General features: G+C 57.4%; 1 protein-coding gene across 2 annotated transcripts; it reads left to right on the top strand.

Moving 5' to 3' along the window:
- The first annotated feature begins 415 nt into the window (after positions 1 to 415).
- On the top strand, positions 416 to 22,307 carry LOC311202579 (natural resistance-associated macrophage protein 2-like). Of its 2 annotated transcripts, XR_014617921.1 has the most exons (18): positions 416 to 497; positions 7,908 to 7,994; positions 9,157 to 9,296; positions 10,087 to 10,212; positions 11,067 to 11,186; positions 12,209 to 12,315; positions 12,855 to 12,925; positions 13,506 to 13,573; positions 13,710 to 13,865; positions 14,167 to 14,325; positions 14,902 to 14,988; positions 15,239 to 15,358; positions 15,626 to 15,775; positions 16,083 to 16,156; positions 16,304 to 16,457; positions 18,252 to 18,305; positions 21,574 to 21,902; positions 21,996 to 22,307. XR_014617921.1 is itself a non-coding variant. In XM_084277167.1 (17 exons), the coding sequence occupies exons 2-17, from the start codon at positions 7,958 to 7,960 to the stop codon at positions 21,649 to 21,651; spliced, it is 1,701 nt and encodes a 566-aa protein (XP_084133293.1). In that variant the 5' UTR covers positions 416 to 497; positions 7,908 to 7,957; the 3' UTR covers positions 21,652 to 22,307. The 2 variants fall into 2 exon arrangements, 1 of the variants encoding a protein (XP_084133293.1); XM_084277167.1 differs by having other exon boundaries at positions 21,574 to 22,307.
- Positions 22,308 to 23,718: the final 1,411 nt, after the last annotated feature.

The raw sequence follows: 23,718 nt of genomic DNA, 5'->3' as shown, positions 1-23,718 counted from the left end.
CTGTCCCTGCCCCTATCCCATACTGGGGCTGTACTGGGGCTGTACTGGGGCTCCTATCCCAGCCCCGTATCCCATACTGGAGCTGTACTGGGGCCCCTGCCCCTATCCCATACTGGGGCTGTACTGGAGCTGTACTGGGGCTGTACTGGGGCCCTGTCCCTGCCCCTATCCCGTACTGGGGCTGTACTGGGGCTGCACTGGGGCTGTACTGGGCCCTGTCCCGGCCCCTCTCCCATACTGGGGCTGCACTGGGGCTGCACTGGGCCCTGTCCCTGCCCCTATCCCATACTGGGGCTGTACTGGGGCTGCACTGGGCCCTGTCCCGGCCCCTCTCCCAGGCTGCCGGGCGCTGGGCCCTGTCCCTGCCCCCATCCCAGGCCCATCGCGTCACGGGATGGGCTGAGCTCCGCGGAGCCCCGCGGGGCCGGAGCAGCCGCAGCCGGGGCCGGGGCCGGGCGATGGCGGCGGCGGCAGCGCTGGAGCCGGGGGATGCTGAGGTGCTGAGCGGCGGGGGGACGAACTGGGGGGCGAAACCCCCCCCGGGGGTGGGGAGGGGGATCCTCCCGCTGTGTTGCGGTCCCTGGGTGAGCTGGGGGAGGGGGAGTCGCTGGGTCGTGCCTGGAAGGGGGGTTGGTGCCCCCCTGGGTGAGCCCCGGGGGTGCTGCGGATCTGGGGGTGCTGGGGGGGCAGACGTGGAGCTGCGGAGCCCCCAGCCCCCCACGCACTGCACCCCACAGTCCTGGGGATCACCCAGGCCCCCGGGTCGCTCATTGACCTTGGGGTGTCCCCTGGCAGGAAGGGGGGGTCCCCGAGGACAGGTTTCCCTGGTCACTCGCTGATCTTGGGGTGTCCCCTGGCAGGAGGGGGGGGGTCCCCAAGGACAGGTTTCCCTGGTCACTCGCTGATCTTGGGGTGTCCCCTGGCAGGAGGGGGGGGGTCCCCAAGGACAGGTTTCCTTGGTCACTCACTGATCTTGGGGTGTCCCCTGGCAGGAGGGGGGGGGTCCCCGAGGACAGGTTTCCTTGGTCACTCACTGATCTTGGGGTGTCCCCTGGAAGGGGGGGGGTCCCGAGGACAGGTTTCCCTGGTCACTCGCTGATCTTGGGGTGTCCCCTGGCAGAAAGGGGGGGTCCCCGAGGACAGGTTTCCCTGGTCACTCACTGATCTTGGGGTGTCCCCTGGAAGGGGGGGGGTCCCCGAGGACAGGTTTCCCTGGTCACTCGCTGATCTTGGGGTGTCCCCTGGCAGGAGGAGGGGGGTGTCCCCGAGGACAGGTTTCCCTGGTCACTCGCTGATCTTGGGGTGTCCCCTGGCTGGAGGGGGGGGGGTCCCCGAGGACAGGTTTCCCTGGTCACTCGCTGATCTTGGGGTGTCCCCTGGCTGGAGGGGGGGGGGTCCCCGAGGACAGGTTTCCCTGGTCACTCGCTGATCTTGGGGTGTCCCCTGGAAGGGGGGGGGTCCCGAGGACAGGTTTCCCTGGTCACTCGCTGATCTTGGGGTGTCCCCTGGCAGAAAGGGGGGGTCCCCGAGGACAGGTTTCCCTGGTCACTCACTGATCTTGGGGTGTCCCCTGGAAGGGGGGGGGTCCCCGAGGACAGGTTTCCCTGGTCACTCGCTGATCTTGGGGTGTCCCCTGGCACGAAGGGGGGTCCCCGAGGACAGGTTTCCCTGGTCACTCGCTGATCTTGGGGTGTCCCCTGGCAGGAGGAGGGGGGTGTCCCCGAGGACAGGTTTCCCTGGTCACTCGCTGATCTTGGGGTGTCCCCTGGCTGGAGGGGGGGGGGTCCCCGAGGACAGGTTTCCCTGGTCACTCGCTGATCTTGGGGTGTCCCCTGGCAGGAGGAGGGGGGTGGGGGTCCCCCCAAAGGCAGGTGCTCCTCATCCCACCAGCCCTGGGGCTCATCCAGCCACGTGCCCCCGAGCCTCATCCTCTGCTTTCCTCCCCCAGGGCTGGTCAGAGCTTAATCCTCCAGCACTGTACCTTCCCCTCAGGGGTTGGGATGACTCGTCCCTCCAGGGGCTCCGTGCTGCTCCCATCCCAGCCTCCCAGCAGGGTTTTGGGGGTACAGCTCTCAGCCCCCTCAGCAGCTGCCCCCTGGAGCTCCCTGCCTGCTCTGGGATGCACATTTCCTGCCCCAGGGTGGCTGCAGAGCCACCAGCAAGTGTCCCCAGGGGCCAAACTCTGGCACGTGGCTGTGGGTTTGGAGAGGGTGAGGCTGGTTCCCAGGCTCAGGGCAGGTCGGTGTGACCCTGGCAGGGGTTCGGGCTCAGCTTCACCCTCACGGAAGTGCAGTCCCTGACTGAAGTCCCTGTGTGACTCTGAGCCCTTGGCTTCCTCAGAGGAGGAGGAGGAGGAAGAGGAGGATCTCTCCTGTGGTGAGCACAGCTCATTTAATGGGTGGGGGTCCCTCAAACCAGCTCCTCAGCTCAGGAGGGTCTTGGGAGAGCTGGGTGCCACGGTCAGTGAGGAGATCAAGGCTCCGTGCTCGGGGTGGGATGAGGTTTGGGGCTGTTCCCCAGCTTAGCCTCACTGCTCACTGCTTGTTTACCCCCTTTACAGCCCCTCTTAACCAATTCCCACAGCCTCACGTGCTGCCTTGTGTCTTCTGAGGGTGGTTTTGATCCCTCAGCCTCGTGGCAGCTGCTGGAACAGAGCTTCTCCATCAGTTTGGTTTCTTCTGTGCCTCAGTTTCCCCATTCCTGTGCTTCCACAATGCAGGCAAGAGCAGTGGGGGGGGGGGGCTGACTCCAAAATCCAGGCTCTTCAGATGGGGAGGAGAGGTTGTTCTTTCCCCTGGGCTGGTTGTTCTTCTGCAGAAGAGGGAGAGGATGAGGGCAGTGGGTTTACCTCCCCACTGCCTCCACGCTCCTCTGCATCCAGGGCATCTGCCCGCTCCAAGTGTGGCACAGGGGGAACAATGAGCCAGGAATGAGCTCGTTTAGGAGTCAACCAGCTGGGTGGGGACCTCAGGGATGGGCCCTGAGCTGGTGTCACAGCCTTTTATCATCCTTGGTGGGAGTGTGGGGCAGAGAGCCAGGAGGGATCCCACAGGGATGAACCCAGGGTGCTGCCACCCCAGGGTGACTCTTCCCCATGCAGAGGAGAAGGTTTTCCAGGGCTGGGTCCTGGCAGCAGGACGTGGGTGTCTGGGGGTGACCTGGTTGTAGAGACAAGGAGTTGCCTGTGTTGGGATGGGGAGTGATTAGCTGGGGTGTCTGCTCTGGGTTTGGTAGGTGTGTTGTGCCCCTGGTGTGATCTGTGGGATGATGGGAGCTGGAAGAAACGGGGTCAGGGTTTTGGTGTGACCATGGAAAGGGCTGTGAGGGTGCCCAGGTACAAACAAACCCAGGTGGTGTCAGCTCAGGAAGGGTTAATGGTGCTGGGGTGTCCCACCAGAGCCTGCCAGGTTCAAAGCCTGACCTCAAACAGGCATCTCAATGGCAGGAACTGCTCCCAGTGGGAGGGAGATTCATCCTGGAAGGACAGACAATGGCAGGACAAGGGGCTGGGGTGAAGCTGGAGGAGGGAAGGGGGAGAGGAGAGATTGGGGGGAAGTTCTGTGCAGAGAGAGTGGTGAGGGGCTGGAAGGGGCTGCCCAGAGAGGGGGTGGGTGCCCCATCCATCCCTGGGGGTGTCCAAGGCCAGGTTGGATGGGACCCTGGGCAACCTTGTGTAGCTCCAGGCCTGGAGGTTGGTGTCCCTGCCTGTGGCAGGGGGTTGGAGCTCTGGGACCCTTGGGGTCCCTCCCAACCCAGCCCAGGCTGGGATTCTCTGATTCTCTGATTCATCCAGCATCCCCCCACCCTGTCTCCACCTGGAGGATGAGCAAGCAGCCATCTCCTCTGGCTTTCCCTCTGGCTTTCCTGCTTTTTTGGCTGTCAAGAAGGAAAGACCCACGGGACCCAGGGTCATCAGGGTGTGTAGGAGAATGATCTCTTGTTCACTCTCTGGGCTTTGAAGGGCTGGACAACAGTGCTAGTGTCTTGGCTGCTTTGATTAGAGCATCCTCGTGATGCTCCACTCTTGGGGGGTTGGTGTTTGCCTTATTCCAAGGAATATTCCTCAATATTCCTCCTGGGAAGGCAGCAGCTTTGCCTGAGTGGGAATATAGTGCAGAAAATCAAAGCCACTGATGGTTGCAGCAAGCACTGGAGCCAGACCATGGCCTGGTGAGCTGAGGAATCCCTTGAAGGTGTTTGCAGAAGTTATGTGTGGAAGGAGAGATAAATCCCAACCTTTTTTATCCTGGAATCTCTTCATTCTCTTAATTTCATCCACACTGAGAGTGTGGGGGTGTCAGCTGAGCTGTTCTGTGGCAGAACAAGGGGCTGGGGTGAAGCTGGAGGAGGGAAGGGGGAGAGGAGAGACTGGGGGGAGTTCTGTGCAGAGAGAGTGGTGAGGGGCTGGAAGGGGCTGCCCAGAGAGGGGGTGGGTGCCCCATCCATCCCTGGGGGTGTCCAAGGCCAGGTTGGCTGGGGCCCTGGGCAACCTTGTGTAGCTCCAGGGCTGGAGGTTGGTGTCCCTGCCTGTGGCAGGGGGTTGGAGCTCTGGGACCCTTGGGGTCCCTCCCAACCCAGCCCAGTCTGGGATTCTGGGATTCTCTGATTCCTTCAGCAAAGCACTGGAGACAGAGCAGGTGACAAGCATCCCTCAGGTGTGTTTCCACCATCTTTTCCTCTTGACATCTCCCCAGCCCCAACCAGGCTGGGGACACAGGAAATCCCCCCATCCAGCTGCAGTTGGCAGTTGCTCTTATCACAGCTCCATGGGAGAAGGATCCAGGGGGCAGCATCTCTCCAACCCAGCACGTGTGGCCAAGCTGAACTGAGCCCATCACAGCAGCTGCTGGTGGAGATAGGGGAACCAGTTTCACTCCCACCCAAGGACTGGGCTGTGTTTTGCAAGGAGATATTTGGGTCAGGCTTGTGCTGTGATGAATATTCCCCCTGTGATCTTCTTCCTCTTTGTCAGTGAAGAGAGTGTTCCGTGGGGTTTGCTGCCAGGGTGAGTGTTCTTCCTCCCTCAGGAACTGGATTTTGGGGGCAAAGGGGGTTTATTGCTGAACTTTTAGGCTAAGGTCTTTCTTGACAATAGCAAAAGCTCCCAGCTGGTAAAGAAAGGAACTGGTTTTAAGTGTTTGCAGACAGGGAGAAGCTTTGCTCCAGCCCTGAGGTTCTGCCCAGCCAAGTGGGAGATGCTGGAGGGAGACGTCTCAGGGGTCTGCAGGGGCTGGAGGGGTGTCACCTGTCCTCTTGTGGGTGGGCTGAGGTGACAGGAGGCTTTTACTCACTGGACACCCTGCAGAGTGTTGTGGTTTGGGGACAATTCAAACCTGGAAGGGGCTGTCTGAACCACCCCTGATGTGTTTAAGACCGTGGTGGCTTTGGGGGGGGGATCTTGTTCCTGTCTGAGTTGTGCTCAAGGGGTTGTGCTCTGCAGAGCTGGCAGCCCTGTGGGAGTAGCCAAGAAATAAGGAGTGGGGTGGGATAATCCTGGAATGCTCAGGGCTGGAAGGGACCTTAAAGATCACCAAGTCCACCCCTCCCCAGCCCAGGATGCTCAATGCTCATCCAACCCAACCTTGGACACCTCCAGGGAGGGGGCAGCCACCACCTCTCTGGGCAGCCTGTGCCAGCCCCTCACCACCCTCACAGGGAGGAATTTCTTCCTAATATCCAATCTAAAGCTCCCCACTCCCAGTTTAAACCCATCCCCCTTGTCCTGTCACTCCAGACCCTCCTAAAGAGTCCCTCCCCAGCCCCCTCGTAGCCCCCTCAGGTACCGGAAGGTGCTGTAAGATCTCCCTGCAGCCTTGTCTTCTCCAGGCTGAGCCACTCTCCCAGCCTGGCTTCTCAGGAGAGGAGCTCCAGCCCTGGGGTCATCTCTGTGGCCTCCTCTGACCCCACTCCAACAGCTCCACGTCCTTCTTGAGCCAGCAATGTGCCCTCGTGGCTGAGGAGGGCGATGGCATCAATACATGGGGAGTGGCCCCTCAAGGAGGACACAGAACCCCTCCAAAGAGCCCAGGGGATGGAGTGGAACCCCTTCCTCATCAGGAGGGGCTGGGGAGTCTTTAGCCTGGAGAAGAGGAGGCTGAGGGGTGACCCCACCAGTGCCTGTGGAGATGTAGAGGGTGGGAGGCAGGAGGCTGGGGCCAGGCTCTGCTCAGGGGCGGCAGCGACAGGACAAGGGGCTGAGGAAGCTCCATGGGAACCTCACTTTGTCCCTGGGAGGGTGGCAGAGCCCTGGGCCAGGCTGCCCAGAGAGGCTGGGGAGTCTCCTCCTCTGGAGACATCCAAACCCCCCTCCTGGGTGTGTTCCCATGGGATTTAGGCTGGGTGACACTGCTCTGGAGGGGGAGTTGGGCTGGGTGAGCTTTCGGGGGTCCCTTCCACCTCCCAACATTCTGTGATTCGTATGTTGGGGGCTCCAGAGCTGGACACAGCACGTGAGGTGGGGTCTCAGGAGAGCAGAGGGGCAGAGTCCGCTCCCTCACCCTCCTGCCCACGCTCCTTTTGATGCAGCCCAGGGTGGGGTTGGCCTTCTAGACCACATTGTTCACCTCACATCCAGAATCTTCTGGGTTTGGGGCACCCTCACCCCCAGGCTCCACCCTGACACACGTGAATTCCACCTGCTCACCCAGAGCAACCCCCTGAGGTGGTTTCACAGGTTCTCTGAGGCGTGTGAGCAGTCAGATCTCCAGGAGAACACCTTGTTCACGGTGTTGCCCTGGAGTCAACACCCTGAGTACATGTGGAGAGGTGAGAAATCAGAGCTGTGGCCCTGCCCACAGGCAGCGGCACCGCGCCAGCCCCACGGGGAGGAATCCTCTCTGGGATACCTGAAGGTGCCTGGCTGGGCTGCAGACACCCTTCAGAGCTGGGTCTGCACCAGGAGGGTTAATCTTTGGACACCTCAGCTTGTTCAAGGGCAGAGACTGGCAGGACAAGGGGCTGGGGTGAAGCTGGAGGAGGGAAGGGGGAGAGGAGAGACTGGGGGGAAGTTCTGTGCAGAGAGAGTGGTGAGGGGCTGGAAGGGGCTGCCCAGAGAGGGGGTGGGTGCCCCATCCCTCCCTGGGGGTGTCCAAGGCCAGGTTGGCTGGGGCCCTGGGCAACCTTGTGTAGCTCCAGGCCTGGAGGTTGGTGTCCCTGCCTGTGGCAGGGGGTTGGAGCTCTGGGACCCTTGGGGTCCCTCCCAACCCAGCCCAGGCTGGGATTCTCTGATTCTAAAATTGGTTTGAATCCCTTCAAGTGAATTCCTGGCTAATGTTTGCCTGTTATGTCGTTACTGAACCAATATTGCCTCATCCTGTTCATATACAACAGGATTTGAGGGAGATTAAGTGCTTTACATACCAACCATAGACACTGCTTTGTCCTTGAGGGGTTTTGGGGGGGGGGGGGCTTTTTAAAGCCTGGAGGACTCCAGCTTCACCCAGAGCCCCATAGCTGATCCTGTTTGCCTGGGTTGGATATAAAACCACACTGTGATGATAGAGTTACAGCCTGCCCCTAAAAGAAACCTGAGGTGCCCTGCAAAGGGTGCAGGGCAGGTGTCATGCTGGAGCCTGGGAGGGCAGGGGAGGGGATGGTGTGTCGTTTTTACACAGAATGGAAATTCCACTCTTGTTTCCTTAGCTGGAGTTTCACAACAGCCAAACCCTTGGCTGCTTGCAGACTCTCCTGTGGTCCCCTCACCCCCTTCTTTGGGTTGTTGCAACAGGAGTTTCCAAACAGGACTGGGGCAAAACACTCTCCTCCCTGCCCAGCAAGGTTCTTCAGAGCTGGAAGAGGGTCAGGGAGTTGTCTCTGTCCCTGCCAGGAGCTGTTGGCTCTCTTGTAGGGTTTTATCCTCCTCCTTGACACGCTTGTGAGGTTGGTTTTCTCCCCTCTCTCCTTTGCAGCCAATGTGTCCAATCTAAACCACTCCCCAGGCCACGGGAAGGTCTCCACCATGGGGAACTCAGACACAGACCAGAAGGCATCCTATGGTAAGGCTCTGACAGCAGCTCTGCTCTCCTACACCCACCTTTAGCTTAATCCACTCCTTTCCTCCCCCCAAATCCCCCCCAAACATTCCATGTGCCCATGTATCACCCTGTGAACTCGATTATCACAGCGGGCACAACCCCTGGTGCCTTTGAGATGACCCCAGCAGGAGATTCCCAGTTCCCAGGGCTCACTCAGCCTTGTTTAACTAGAGGAACAAGCCTCTCCTGTGCAGACTGGATCTCTCTCCTGCCTGCACACACAGAGAGGTGGCTCCCAAGCCATTATGTAAATGAATCTGCAGGCAGGGGGGGGGAAAAAAAGGGAGAAAAAGGAGGAGCATTTAACCTCAGTTTACTCTGATGATGCAATAGGCAGCTGGGTAAAAGAGCCAGCTTGGGGTTTTACTCTTCCTCCTGGGAAGGTCTGGGAGCTCAGGACGTGTGCTGCTGGAGCAGAATGCCACGTAGGGAGAGGAAGAGTGAGTAGAGGCTCTTCTGGGGAGAAGGGGCTGGGGAGGGCAGGGGGGGAACCACCTGGTTTTACAAGTCTGGGCAGGCAAGCTGGGAGAAGGTGTGTTTGCATGGCTGGAGGAGCCCTGTGCACCTTCCTCACCAGTTAAACCTGGAGTGTCCTGAGGATCCATCAGGATCTGACTCTCCTGCCTGCTGTAGGAGAAGGGAAAACTGTCCAGCACTCTGCTGCCTGTCGTGTTCCCTGGGTAGCACCAGGATCCCAAAGGGTGTAGAGGGTCCTTCTGGGACTAAACTCCTCACAGAGGGGTTGTTCAGCCAGGAGTTTGGGGTGCTGCTGTCTGTGACAGAGCAAAATCCCCCCCTGGGTCTCTCTTGGATCTGGTTTGTGCTGTCCCAGTTAATGATTACAGTAGTTCTGCTGGGCTGCTTCACACAGTGCCCTTGGTCTTTATTAATTAATCTAAATAAATACAGTTCTGGCCTGCTCTCACAGCTCAGGCCAGGCAGTGTGCTCTCCTAGGGTGGCTTTACAGCAGGACCTGTTGGTTTTAGTTGATTGATTGCCTCTTAATAATCAGCATTAGCAGCGAGTTCGGCTCTTCTTTGTGGGGCTTGGCAGGGTTCTGCCAGGTCTGCCTGTTTCCAGGAACTCACCCCTTGTGCTTTTCTTTCCCCACCCCCCCTGCAGAAGATGCCTCTGGGGAGCACGGGGAGGTGGTCAGCACCATTTCCAGCAGCAGGAACCCTCTGCAGCCACCAGATGCCTCCTCAGAGGAGCCTTTTACCACCTACTTTGACAGCAAGATCCCAATTCCTGAAGATGAAACGGTGAGTGAGGCCAGACCCTCCTCCACTCCACGTGAGCCATTCCCTTGGGTGCTGGTTCCTCTCTTTGCCTTGACTGGGAAGGGGAGCTGGATGGGGATCTGGGGGAGAAGAGGGTGCAGGATCTCCTGTGCTTGCTGTGCCTGTTAATGATTCATCACTCAGGATTTGTCTCCTGGAGCAGCTAAACCTGCTAAAGAGCAGAGGAAGGTCTGGTTTGTAGCCCCAGGGCAGAAGGGACCTTGGTTCTTTGTTCCTTTATCAAGGAATGGAAGCCAGAGTGCTTGGCTGCCCTTTGGAACAGCATTGTCCCCTTGGCAGGGGGTGCAGCTCCCCTCTTTGCTTTGGATTAAGCAACAAAGCAGCATTTTCAGCTGTGGAGGATTCATCTCCCACCCAGATTGAGATGACCATGTCCTTGGCTGTCCCAGCACCTGGCCCTAAACCCTTCAGACCTGGAACAGAGAGTGCTGGGGGCTTTAGGATTGCATTGAGTCACCTTCCCTGGATGTGGTTAAAAGAAGGGTAGGTGAGGGATATGGTTTGGCACAGGACAGGGATGGTTGGACTTGATGATCTTGAAGGTCTTTTCCAACCTGGGGACTCTGTGGATTCAAGAACAGACCGATGGGTTTCACCAGCACCTCTGGCTGGGGCAGCCAAGGACATGGAACACCCAACCCCGTTTTTTAATACCTGAAGGCTGGGGTGATTTGTGGGGACAGCCTATCCCCTGTGTGTGAGGAGGGGGCTGGTTTCTGAGGGCTCCTTTCTCCCCTCTCCCCTTGGACAGCACTCCTGCTTCAGCTTCCGCAAGCTCTGGGCTTTCACGGGGCCGGGATTCCTCATGAGCATCGCCTACCTGGACCCCGGCAACATCGAGTCCGACCTGCAGTCTGGGGCTGTCGCAGGGTTTAAGGTCAGTACAGCAACCTGCAGCTGAAACACTGGGACTTGGGCAGCTTCTGGTACCCACACAGGGGGGGTTTGTAAAGGGCAGGAGGGCTGAAAGTGCTGCGGAGCTGAGAACACCCCGGAGAAGGGGAAGAGGGAGGGGGACAGGCACTCAGTGAAGTGTAGCTTGGGTTCACCCTGACAGGGAGGGGGTTGTCGCTCTCTGTTCTGCCCTTGGGATGCCTCATCTGGAGTCCTGAGTCCAGATCTGAGGCCCCAGTACAAGGAAGATGTGGGGCTGTTGGAGAGGGGTCAGCGGAGCCACGGGGATGATCAGAGGGCTGGAGCAGCTCCCCTACGGAGAGAGGCTGAGGGAGCTGGGCTGGGTCAGCCTGGAGAAGAGAAGGCTGTGGGGGGACCTCACTGCAGCCCCCCAGTCCCTGAAGGGAGCAGAGGAACAGGAGGGGAATGGGCTTGTTAAAGGGCAGAGACTGGCAGGACAAGGGGCTGGGGTGAAGCTGGAGGAGGGAAGGGGGAGAGGAGAGACTGGGGGGAAGTTCTTTGCAGAGAGAGTGGTGAGGGGCTGGCAGGGGCTGCCCAGAGAGGGGGTGGGTGCCCCATCCATCCCTGGGGGTGTCCAAGGCCAGGTTGGCTGGGGCCCTGGGCAACCTTGTGTAGCTCCAGGCCTGGAGGTTGGTGTCCCTGCCTGTGGCAGGGGGTTGGAGCTCTGGGACCCTTGGGGGTCCCTCCCAACCCAGCCCAGTCTGGGATTCTATGATTCTAAAGGTGTGTCTGTGGGGCACGGGCACCCGAGGGGACCCAGGCCCATCGTTTCTGGCTGCCCATCTCACCCATTCCTGCCTCCCTGTCCCTCCTCAGCTGCTCTGGGTCCTGATGCTGGCGACGATCATCGGGCTGCTCCTGCAGCGCCTGGCGGCCCGGCTGGGGGTGGTGACGGGGCTGCACCTCGCCGAAGTCTGTAACCGCCAGTACCAGAAGGTGGGTGACCTTGGTGGGACAGAGAAGGCTCCTCCCACTGTTCTTGGGTCCATGTGGTTCTCTTGCCTGAGGCTGATGGGTCTCAACATCATCAGTGCCGAGTCCTCCTCAGGAGAAAGTGTTCTGGTTGCTAAAATACACGTTTATCATCACTCCTGGCTTTGGTGGCCCAGAAGCTGGAGAGGGAGTTGAGCTCATCTCTGTTTTGGGTCACAAACAGGCAGGTTTGGAGGAAGATTTTAATTGCAGCATGAGTGACAAGTTCCTTAAGAGCCTGGGCTGTTAGGAGAGCAGATGAGGGATGCTTCAGGTGTCTTCTCTGTCTTGGAAATCCCTTTTTCCAAGGAGGGAGGTGGGCTGGGTGTCCTGGTGCTGCTGGTGAGTCACAGAGTCAGGAGAAAACCAGGATTTCAGCTTTTCTGATTGCACTGCTGCCTCCTGAAGCTGAAACACTTGTCACTTAAATAAGCTCAAGGAATCATGAGGGGAGAAATGACCCTTTAAAACAAGACTGTTCCTAAATTTCCCTGCTTAAGAAATCTTCACAGCTTGGGTAAGAAAGGGGTCTGCATCTTATTATTCAGCTGGGGATGAGCAAGGCTGCCCTTGCTGTGTGGAAATGGGAGGGTGATGTCCTCAGCTCCATGTGGTTTGATGCTTCTCATCCAACACCTGAGACTCTGTCACTGGTCTGGCTCTGTGAAACATCTCCTGATCCTCACTTCCAGCACCTCAGCACGTGTAAACCACCCAGTTTCGTTCTTGCAAGGAGTGGAGTGTGCTGAGGAGAGTCATTCAGATTATATAAAGTGACCTGGGAGCCTCCTCCCCTGATTGCCACAGGTAACCTGGATTTCTGCCCTGCTCCAGCCACCAACCAGCAACCACCACCGTGTTTTCTACACCACGACCAGGGAAAGGAGACCGGTCCTGATGGCTGCAGCCCTGTCTTTGCTTAGGAAATGAAAGAGAGGAGGTGCTTCCCCTCTTTGCAACAGCCTTGGGTGTTTCTTTCCCTCCAGGTCCCTCGGATTATCCTGTGGCTGATGGTGGAACTGGCCATCATTGGCTCTGATATGCAAGAAGTCATCGGCTCAGCCATCGCTATTAACCTCCTGTCTGTGGGGAAGTAAGTGGGCTTTGTCGTCAGAGGGCAGCAGGAAATGAGTCCCTTTAGGCTGAGGAAAGTGACACCACGTGGGCCAAAAAAAGACTCATCCCTTGCCTAGGAATCTTCCAAAAATAAGCTCTTGGATGAGGGTGATTCTGAGCTGTGCTGGCTCAGTAAATGAGTCAGCCAGTGGTGCCCGTTTCTTTTGGCTCCAAGAACTGCAGGTTCTGGCTCTTATTTTAACCAAAATTGGGCTGCAGCTTTCCTGGCAAATCTGATCCTCCTAATAAAATGATGTAGAGATGTTACAGGAAGGTAGAATTTTGTACCAAGTAGCTGTTGAGAGTCTCATTCCTCTGGTTCCCAGCGTGGAGGTGAGGTTTGCTCTCCAGAGCTGGAGACAGAGCTCTGACCTGACCTGTGTGTGCAGAAAACAAACCCATGGCCCCTTGGCCCCTGCAAACAAACCCTCAGCTCCAGCCCCAAGGGAGGGTTTTGAGCCCTGCAGGGTCTTTGTCAGGGTGTTTCCTAAGCTGATGGCTGCTTGTCTCTGGCAGGATCCCGCTCTGGGGTGGGGTGCTCATCACCATCGCCGACACCTTCGTGTTTCTCTTCCTGGACAAATACGGTAACTTCTCCTCCCAGACCCCAGAAACTGAATCTCAGGTTCAGCTTGCCTCAGTTTCCTGATGATCTTTTTCTCCTCTTCTCTTCTCTTCTCTTCTCTTCTCTTCTCTTCTCTTCTCTTCTCTTCTCTTCTCTTCTCTTCTCTTCTCTTCTCTTCTCTTCTCTTCTCTTCTCTCTTCTCTGCTCTTCTCTGTTCTGCTCTGCTCTTCTCTGATCTTCTCTGATCTTCTCTGCTCTTCTCTGTTCTGCTCTGCTCTTCTCTGCTCTTCTCTGATCTTCTCTGCTCTTCTCTGATCTTCTCTGTTCTGCTCTGCTCTTCTCTGATCTTCTCTGCTCTTCTCTGTTCTGCTCTGCTCTTCTCTGTTCTGCTCTGCTCTTCTCTGCTCTTCTCTGCTCTTCTCTGCACTTCTCTGCTCTTCTCTGCTCTGCTCTGCTCTGCTCTGCTCTGCTCTGCTCTGCTCTGCTCTGCTCTGCTCTGCTCTGCTCTGCTCTTCTCTGCTCTGCTCTGCTCTGCTCTGCTCTGCTCTTCCCTTCCTTGTCTCTTTCTCTCCTTCTCCTCCTTCTCTCCCTTTTCCTGACAGGCCTGCGAAAGCTGGAAGCATTCTTTGGTTTCCTGATCACCATCATGGCTCTAACCTTCGGATACGAGGTACCTTCAGCGCTTCCACCGGAGCTCTTGGGTGACACGCTCCCTCTTCCCCCCCTACCCCCAAACCAGAGGGGCAGACACTTCAAGGCTATCTGAAGCTGGATTTGATTGGGGTTTATTTTGTCTCTGTGCCCAGTATATCACAGTAAAACCCAACCAGGAGAAGCTGCTCCAAGGGCTGTTCATTCCGTACTGCCAGGACTGCGGCACGCCGCAGCTGGAACAAGCCGTGGGCATCGTGGGCGCTGTCATCATGCCTCACAACATGTACCTGCACTCTGCCTTGGTCAAGGTGAGCAGCCACAGCCTCTGAGACTCTGCTTGGAGCACTGACTTTGTTGGGGACACAGCAGACCCCCCAGAGAAGGGCATGTTGGCACAGGAAAAGCCACCAGCCCTCTGGGACACGTGTCGACGGGGCCAGAACTGTGTGTTTTGCAGCCACACTGGCAAAACCAGCCCTGCTTTGCTCTGCAAATGTTGGGGTTTGCTTTGTTACCCACGTGTTCTTTCCCTGTCCCATGACCTACAAGGGTATAATTACAGCCAGGCATAATGACAGAGCTAATCCCTCTTCACCATCTCCTCTGCAGTCCCGACAAGTGAACCGTGCAAACAAGAGGGAAGTCAGAGAGGCCAACAAGTATTTCTTCATCGAGTCCTGCATCGCTCTCTTCGTCTCCTTCATCATTAACATCTTCGTTGTGACTGTCTTTGCTGAGGCTTTCTTTAACAAGACAAATGCAGATGTGGTGAGTTTGGGCCTGGGGTCTTGCTGGGGACTGGCTGACACCAAACTGTGGGGCTGCTGGAGCAGTGACAGGGGCAGAAGGGCAGCTCTGAGCTGGGTTTGGGCAGAGCCTGTATATTCTGTGTGTAAAAAAGGGGGAGGAAAGAGCAGGGGTGCTGCTTGTTTCCTTTAAAACCAGCCTGAAGAGGCATCCAGCACCCTGGGACCTCCAGCACCCACCGCTCCTCGTGTGCAGCCTTTTCTCCTTCTCCCCTCTGCATAGAACCCAGACTGGTCTGGGTTGGGAGGGACCCCAAGGGTCCCAGAGCTCCAACCCCCTGCCACAGGCAGGGACACCAACCTCCAGGCCTGGAGCTACACAAGGTTGCCCAGGGCCCCAGCCAACCTGGCCTTGGACACCCCCAGGGATGGATGGGGCACCCACCCCCTCTCTGGGCAGCCCCTTCCAGCCCCTCACCACTCTCTCTGCAAAAAACTCCCCCCCCAATCTCTAATTTAAACCTTCCTTCCTTCAGCTTCGCTCCATCCTTCTCTCTTGCTGAGCAAACCCAACCCCTGCCCCTTCGTGTCGTTGCAGAGCGATGTCTGCATGAACAGCAGCAGCCCCCACTCCTCCCTCTTCCCAAACAACAACGAGACACTGGAGGTTGATATCTACAAAGGGGTGAGTAGAGGCTGGACATCCCTGGGGTCCTTGGGAAGAGTGAAAATCAGCCCCATTTCCAGCACAAATCACAACACAGCCCCTGCTAGGTATCATGAAGGAAATTAGCTCCATCCCAGTCAAAACCAGTACACTCTCCTACATATTATTCCTCCTCTCTCCTCTGGCCACAAGGGAATTTGCTTCCTCTTGTTTCCACACTTGGATGTGGGACAGAACTGATGTGAGGCTGCAAATCTCTGTGTTCCAGGGGGTCGTTCTGGGCTGTTACTTCGGCCCTGCTGCTCTCTATATCTGGGCAATCGGGATCCTCGCCGCCGGCCAGAGCTCAACAATGACTGGGACTTACTCAGGCCAGTTCGTCATGGAGGTAATTAACACTCTTGCTGTGTCCCTGCTCTCTATTCCTGAGCTAATATTCACCATTTCCCCTTTCCTTGGACACACAGCTCCTGCTGGAAGCTCCATAAAATCACCCTGACGTGCCGTTCAAGCTCCTAATCCTGCCCCAAGCCCCCTCTCTCTTCTGACCTGCCTTTCAAGCTTCTAATCCTACCCCAAGCCCCCTCTCTCTTCCTGCCTCCTCTGAAGTCTCTGTGTTGTCCTCACCCTGCTGTGTTTGGGGTGTTTTCTGCAGGGCTTCCTGAACCTGAGGTGGTCCCGCTTCGCCCGGGTGCTGCTGACCCGCTCCATCGCCATCACCCCCACCCTCTTCGTCGCCATCTTTCAGGATGTGGAGCACCTGACTGGCATGAACGACTTCTTAAACGTCCTGATGAGTCTCCAGGTGAGCAGCAGGTGCCCGATTTGGGGGTTGGGTACAGGAGAAAAGAACATCCAGCCCTGAATAGTTCAGCTTCTGGGGTGTAAGGTTGACTGTCCAGAGATGTCGGTCTGCTTGGGGGAGGAGGAGAGGATCAGCCAAGGTCTGAAATGATTTCCTTCCTCCAGCCAGGGGAAGTCCCTTTGACTCCCTTAACAATAGCTCTGGGGAAATGCTGTCAGATATGAGCAATCCTTGGGTGGTTGTCCCTTCTGAGGTAATCAGAACAATTTCCACCCTTTATTCTTCCCTATTACTTTGTTCCTTCCAGCTTCCCTTCGCTCTGATCCCCGTCCTGACCTTCACCAGCCTGCCCAGTGTCATGAATGATTTTGCCAATGGATTGTAAGTACAAAGAGAATCCCCTCTGAGTAGGAAGCTGACGTGCTGCTCACCTCAGACACACGTTTGGTTCCTCTCGTGGCCTCCAGCATCTCCTCCAGAACCCCAAAGTGGCTCCTTCACCTGGTCTTGCTCCGGTTTTACTCACAGGTTCTGGAAGATTGCTGGTGGGCTGCTCATCCTCCTGATCTGCAGCATTAACATGTACTTCGTGGTGGCTTATGTCATGTCCCTGAACCACATGGCTCTGTACATCGGGGCTGCCGTTCTCAGCGTGATCTACCTGTCCTTCGTGGCCTACCTGGTAAGTCTGGCTCGAGCTGAGACTCCTTCTAGGCCTGAGAATCAGAGAATCCCAGCCTGGGCTGGGGTGGGAGGGACCCCAAGGGTCCCAGAGCTCCAACCCCCTGCCACAGGCAGGGACACCAACCTCCAGGCCTGGAGCTACACAAGGTTGCCCAGGGCCCCAGCCAACCTGGCCTTGGACACCCCCAGGGATGGATGGGGCACCCACCCCCTCTCTGGGCAGCCCCTTCCAGCCCCTCACCACTCTCTCTGTAAAGAACTTCCCCCCAGTTTCTCCTCTCCCCCTTCCCTCCTCCAGCTTCACTCCAGCCCCTTGTCCTGCCAGTCTCTGCCCTTTAACAAGCCCATTCCCCTCCTGTTCCTCTGCTCCCTTCAGGGACGGGGAGGCTGCAGTGAGGTCCCCCCACAGCCTTCTCTTCCCCAGGCTGACCCAGCCCAGCTCCCTCAGCCTCTCTCCATGGGGAGCTGCTCCAGCCCTCTGAGCATCCCCATGGCTCCTCTGACCCCTCTCCACCAGCCCCACATTGTTTTGGGGTCCCAGCTCTGGCCACAGGACTCCAGCTGGGGTCTCACAGGGCAGAGCAGAGAGGGACAATCCCCTCCCTGTCCCTGCTGCCACCTGATGGATTCCTTTTCTCTCCACCAGCTGAACACCCTCACGTTTCACAGGCCTTGCAGCCGGCCACAGGCTCACAGAGGATGGGGAAGTTGAGGCTTTTGTGGCCGGATTTGCTGGGCAATCCTTTCTGTGCTGCTCCTGCGGACACACCCGGCCTTCCCACCGCTTTCCCAACCAGCTCGTCCCCCTTCAGCCATCCCCCTGTTTGCTGCTCCCAAAATGCCCTGGATTGAATGGCCCAGCAGGCTGGCAGAGCCTCTGGAGCCCAGGCACAGTGCCTGTCTGGAAGCTCAGGGAATGATGGAGTGGTTTGGGTTGAGAGGATCTTAAAGATCACTCTGTGACACCCCCCCAGCCACGGCAGGGACACCCCCCACCCCAGCCCAGGGTGCCCCCCAAGCCCCATCCAACCCGGCCTTGAGCTCTGCCAGGGATCCAGGGGCAGCCCCAGCTTCTCTGGGCACCCTGTGCCAGGGTCTCCCCCCTCCCCAGGAAGGATTTCTGCCCCCCAGCCCCTCTCCATCCCCCTCCTGCAGCTGAAAGCCGTTCCCCTCGGCCTGGGCCTGGGCCTCCCTGCCAGGGAGGGTTAGGGGGAAGCTCTTTGCAGAGAGAGTGGTGAGGGGCTGGAAGGGGCTGCCCAGAGAGGGGGTGGGTGCCCCATCCATCCCTGGGGGTGTCCAAGGCCAGGTTGGCTGGGGCCCTGGGCAACCTTGTGTAGCTCCAGGCCTGGAGGTTGGTGTCCCTGCCTGTGGCAGGGGGTTGGAGCTCTGTGACCCTTGGGGTCCCTCCCAACCCTGGCAGGGGGGTTGGAGCTCTGGGACCCTTGGGGGTCCCTCCCAACCCTGGCAGGGGGGTTGGAGCTCTGGGACCCTTGGGATCCCTCCCAACCCTGGCAGGGGGGTTGGAGCTCTGGGACCCTTGGGGGTCCCTCCCAACCCTGGCAGGGGGGTTGGAGCTCTGGGACCCTTGGGGGTCCCTCCCAACCCTGGCAGGGGGGTTGGAGCTCTGTGACCCTTGGGGGTCCCTCCCAACCCTGGCAGGGGGGTTGGAGCTCTGGGACCCTTGGGGTCCCTCCCAACCCATCCCAGGCTGGGAATTCTATGAAACAATCTGACTCCAGATCCCTCTACCATCCCCCAGCCTTTCTAACCCCCCGTTCTCTCTCAACCACAGAGCTGGCTGTGCCTGATTGCTCTGGGAATCTCCTTCCTGGCCTGTGGGAAAACGGTAAGCGTCACCAGGACCCTTCTGAGCGAAGAGTCACCTTCTCACCCCGTGACATAAGCCTCAGCTTCCCCCACACCACGAAGTAGCCATCAGAGCCAGTGTGTTCCTATGGTTTACTGTGTGAACGTAGCCAAATGTATGTGCACTTTGCACAGGGGGGGGGGATGAACTCGTCGTGTAAAGGGGGGTGGGAGGGGGGGAAATCTCGATCCTCATCAGCTGTAGGTACTGGGAAGTTGTGCTGCTGCTGAAACCACTTTGCTGGTGGATCTTTCCTTTGCTGAACACCTCAAATCACACCTCACAGGAGCCACGTGCAATACAGAGGCTGCCAGTTCTCTCTTGGTGTGTGTGTGTGGGGGGTTTATTGGCATTAAAACCAGACCCCTCACATCCCTTTTGTGTTTTAAGCCCCGTAGCAGAAACACTAAAGCTCCAGGTGCTTCTTTCCTCTGAGCAGAACTGGAAAATCTTGTTAAAAATAAGCTAGGAAACTCAAACTGCACCTTTCTGGGTGATGTCTGAAGGATGCTTCAGCCACCAGCGCTGGGCAAGGTGCGACCCTGCATCCAGAGCCTACCTCTGCTGTCAGACTGCAGCCACCATTCCCACTCTGATGGGCTTTTATTATTTAATTCTCTTTTCTTTTTTACTTGAAAAAGCCTTTTCAGCCTGAGATTTGACTCGCCTGGCCTGTGATTTTTGGCACTCAGCAAAAGAAACGAGCTTCACCTCTTGGGGTTATTTATGACTTTGTGAGTTTACTCCCTGTGTATGTGATGGACAGAAACACAAAGTTCTCCAAAAATGGCTTTTTTTGGGGGGGGGGGGCCTAAAACATCCCTTTGCAGAGTATGTGATTCCCTGCTCCAGGTGTAACACGACTTGAGGGGTTTTATTTCCCTGATCCTGCTGTAATTTCACTACAAAACCTTCCTCCTCTTCCTCACCCTTCTCCTTAGTGTCTAATGAGTTCCAGCTACCTTGACAGTAATTTTTGCTTCTGCCATAGCAAAAGGTCACCCACCATCTGTCCCAGCATCAACCCAGGTTACATCCCACATGGTTTTCAGACAGAAACCACCCATTTGGTTTGTTTAATGATACTCCTTGTCTTCTCTGACCATCTGGAAGCTGCAGTTAACACACAGCTCCACCAAGATCTTGATTTGAGGTGCCAAAATGCTCTTTTGGGATCTGAAAGACCAAATACAGGTGGTTTGGGGTCGAGAAACCCCCCTGGCACTGAGTCAAAAGCCCTGGGTTGCTTCAGTACCTGCAGCGAGGGCTCGGCGCTGGGCTCTGATGCTCTTTGCATCCCTCTTGGAGCAGCAAACAAGGGGTTCTGTGGGGTTGTTTTGGGGTTTTTGCCCTTTTCCTGGTTTGTTTTGGGAAGTTTGGTCCTTTCCTTGCACGAGCAAGCCCCCTGCTCCCTCTCCCACCAGCACACCAGAGGCGCAGGGAGCTCGGGCAGTGGCAGCGCGCTCACGGTTTCACCTCTCTGGGGTCTTTCAGCTGCCCCTGCCTGAGGTTTGGGGGCAATTCCAGGATGCTGATGACACATTTCATAGAATCCCAGCCTGGGCTGGGTTGGGAGGGACCCCCAAGGGTCCCAGAGCTCCAACCCCCTGCCACAGGCAGGGCCACCAACCTCCAGGCCTGGAGCTACACAAGGTGCTCCCTACAAGGGGCACCCACCCCCTCTCTGGGCAGCCCCTTCCAGCCCCTCACCACTCTTCAGACACAAGTGACAGAACTCAAAGCACAGCAGGAAAACACCCTTTTCATTACCTGCAGGATCGTTTCCAAATGAGCTGAGCTCCCCTTGCTCCCCCCCGGCACTGAGCAGGCCTTAAACCCCCAGGAATCCCCAGCTTCCCAAAGATCCATGTGGGATGTAACCCCTGTATCAGAACACTTGTACATTTAACACCCATTTCCACAACCCAGAAGCTTCTGTGCACATTGTAGGTGGGAATTGGGGTGCTGGGAGGGGGGGTTGGTGGCTCTACAATCCCACCACATCGATCCCTCCACCTTGGGGGGGGTGGGTTTTTTCCCTGGATTTGGGACTTTTTAACTCAAGACATCAGAGGAGATTCTCCCCCCACCCCCTTGCTCCCCAAAACCCTCCTGAAATAAGAACTTTGAGATGTTAAAGCTGCGCTGGAGCCTCCAGATCGAGTTCTCAACTCTCAGCTTCTGCTCCCTGGGAAACTTGAGTTTATTTTACCCCCCCCCCCAACTCCCCTCCCACACCAGTATCTGCCTTTGAACCAGTTTGTACAAACTCCCTTTGCCATTAAAAGACAGATACTTTTTCAACTTGGCTTCTTGGGTCTTTTTTGGGGGGTTTTTAAGGGGTTTTTTTACAAGGGGGGGGGTGTTTTGCTCTCAATCACCAGCGACCCCCAAGGGCTCTGAAGCCCCCACACCATGCAGGATGAGCCCCCCAGAGAGGCTTGTGGTGTCACAGACCCTCTGACATCCCCCTGAGCAGCTCTATCCTCCCCCCAGAGAGCAAATTAAGTGTCCCTCAGGGTATTTTCTTGCTAATTAATTAACCCTTAAGCTGCCTCTGCGCTCTGGGAGAGCATCAGCCCTTTAGGATTTGTTTCTATCCAGGAAGGATGAACTGGCAGTGAGCCCAGCTTGGTTAAACCTGTGTGCTCACCACCTTGATTTGTGACAGGCCAAGGACGTTCCTTCTCCAGGAGGAGGCAGCTGACCACCATTCTCTTAATTAACCAACCTGGCTAATCACTTAGTGCTAATTAAGGCTCACCTACACCCCAGAATCTCATTCAGATACAGGGATGGTGTAGGGAAGAGAGGAGCTCTGTGGGTAGATCCCTGGCAGCTGATGGGTTTATGAGCCAACAGAGATCATCCTCCTGCTGTGTCTGTTTAATTACCCCCTAATTAACGAGGGCACAGCCCTTGCCACTGCTGTAAGTGATGGCAGCAGAACCACCCCGGCTCGGTCCCAGCCCGGTGCCGCTTTGCCCTCACACACAACCTGAGATTCCCCTGGATTAATTAAGCACCCAGGCTGCTCATTAACCACCTCCCACAAAAAGCCTCTTTCCAGCTGCTTTTGGCTCCTCAACCCCCCCAGAAAAGCCCCAAAAAGGGGGATTCTGCAGGAAAAACGGGCCGGTGAGCGGGATGGGAGCAGGAAAAGCTGAAGCTTTGCTAAACCCTGCCTAGCTGAGCCCTAACTCTCCTTCTAAACCCAGCTCTAACTCTCCCCCTTCCCCTCTTGCAGCGTCACCTGGGGTTTGCTGCCCACCCTGAGCTCTTCCTCCTCAACAACGTGGACGCGGACGCCGTGGTCACCAGATGATTCCAGCCGCCGCCGTCCTGAGGATCGAGCTGGTTCTAACACAAACCCCCCTGGTGCCCCAGGAGACTCCTCTCCAGCCCTGGAGTTTGGCACACCACCAGGCACAGGCTTGGGAACCAGGCTGGGAGCTGGGATTTGGCCCAGTGGAAGGTGGCAGAACCGGATCGTCCCGTGAGCCGCAGGGCGGGTGCTCGAGCAGAAGATCCTGGGTCCAAACCATGACCCTGCCCTTCATGGGGGGTTGATTTTAGGTACTTCCAAAGTTTTCCTCCCTTTTTTTTTTTTGTCCTTTTTATTAGTCTTTTTATCCCCCTCAAATGCTTCACCTTCCCCATTGCTGGCAGCACACGCTGGGCCAGAGATGTCCGTCGGATCGTGGGCTGCACCACAGCAGCAGGACCAGGAGGTCAAAGGGGGGGGATTCTGTCCCTCTGCTCCACTCTGGGGAGCCCCCCTGCAGCCCCCCCCAGCACAGAAGGACATGGAGCTGTTGGAGCAAATCCAGAGGAGGTTACAAAAGGGGTCAGAGGGCTGGAGCAGCTCTGAGAGCTGGGCTGGCTCAGCCTGGAGAAGAGACGCCTGTGGGGAGAGCTCTGAGCCCCTTCCCAGCCCTGGAGGGGCTCCAGGGGAGCTGGAGAGGGGCTGGTGCCCAGGGCAGGGAGGGTCAGGCCCAGGGGAAGGACCTTCAGCTGCAGGAGGGGGATGAAGAGGGGCTGGGGGGCAAGAATCCTTCCTGGGGAGAGGGGAGACCCTGGCACAGGGTGCCCAGAGAAGCTGGGGCTGCCCCTGGATCCCTGGCAGGGTTGGATAGGGCTGGGGGCACCCTGGGCTTTGGGGTGTCCCTGCCTGCAGCAAGGTGGGGGCACTGAGGGGTTTGAGGGCCCTTCCCACCCAAACCAGTTGGGATCTGGGGTGGGATCCATTGGTGCTGCCCTGATGTCAAGTCAGAGGCCCCCTGCCCGGCTGGCAGACCCAGGGGGACATTCATACATTTATTATTATCCTTATTTTTCCTAATTTGGGGGAAAAATACCCCCCCCCTCCCCAAAGCAGAAGCAGCCCAGGCTTGGCAGCCTGAGCAGGGACAGAGGCTCCTGATTGGGGATGTTAACGAGGGGGGTGCCCTCTAATGAGGAGGAAGGAGAGAATCTGCAGCCTGAAGCCAACTGAGCACCAGGGGGACGATTCCCCATCCCCTCAACAGGTCCTGACCAGCCAGTCCTGCCCTAAAAACCTGGCTGCACCCCCCTCCTCCTCCTCCTCCTCCTCCTCCTCTTCCTCCTGATCTCCCACTCCAAGGGGGTGGCTGCTGCCTCCTTTTCCCCAGCCTGGAGTGGTCCCTCCCTCTGCTCAGGCAGCAGGGAAGCTGCTCATTGCAGGATTTCACTCAGCAGGATGGGTTTCCCCTGGCCCACGGTGGGGTTTGGGAGGCCAGACACCAGGCAGAGTTCACCCACGCAGGATGCTGCCCTTTTCCTGGCATTTCAAGACATTTTGGGTGCTGTTGGGACCTCCCCAGACCCCCAACCCAGCCCTGGGCCAGAGAGGAAGGTCTTTCCAGACCCCTGGGCTCCGTGGTTGGTTTGCCTGAGCCCCAGATGGATGCAGAACTTAATTGCTTTGCCTTTTAATTAAACCTTTTCCTAATTAAAGCTCATTTCTGTTTCTCTGTGCTTGGCATCAGCTTCACCCAGCTGCAGCTTGGGCCGGAGTTTTCTGCTGAAAACATCCTATTTAACCAGTTCTGGTCAGTTTTCAGCCCTTTCCAGGGAGAAATCTGCAGCTCCAGGTCCCCCTTGTCCTGGGGGGATTAACTCTGCTCCGGATTTCTCTGAATTTAGGTGGTTTGAGGGTGCAGCTGCTGCCTCTGAGGTGAGTGGGGGGGGGGGGGGAGTGCAGTGGGGGGCTCAGGGATGCTGGTGCTGGGACCTGGGGTGGGATTTAGGGGGAAGTTGGGTCTGGGGGGGGGTGTGGGGGGTATTTTTGGCATTGGAAGGGAATTGAATTAGTGTTTACTGGGGGGGGGGGGGGCACACGACACCCCCCTCACCCCCCCTCCCCACGCCC

The sequence above is a fragment of the Gallinula chloropus genome (genome assembly GCF_964237585.1).
Source record: "Gallinula chloropus genome assembly, chromosome: 31".
NCBI lineage: Eukaryota > Metazoa > Chordata > Aves > Gruiformes > Rallidae > Gallinula > Gallinula chloropus.
The sequence above is the reverse complement of the archived record's forward strand: the minus strand, read 5'-3'. Positions and strand labels throughout refer to the sequence as shown.

Excerpts from the sequence above, each read along its gene's own strand:
- LOC311202579 (XM_084277167.1), top strand. The coding sequence starts at position 7,958 with ATGGGGAACTCAGACACAGACCAGAAGGCATCCTATG. Across the intron at positions 9,297-10,086 it reads CAATTCCTGAAGATGAAACG|CACTCCTGCTTCAGCTTCCG; the intron begins GTGAGTGAGGCC and ends CCCCTTGGACAG. Across the intron at positions 18,306-21,573 it reads TCCTGGCCTGTGGGAAAACG|CGTCACCTGGGGTTTGCTGC; the intron begins GTAAGCGTCACC and ends CCCCTCTTGCAG.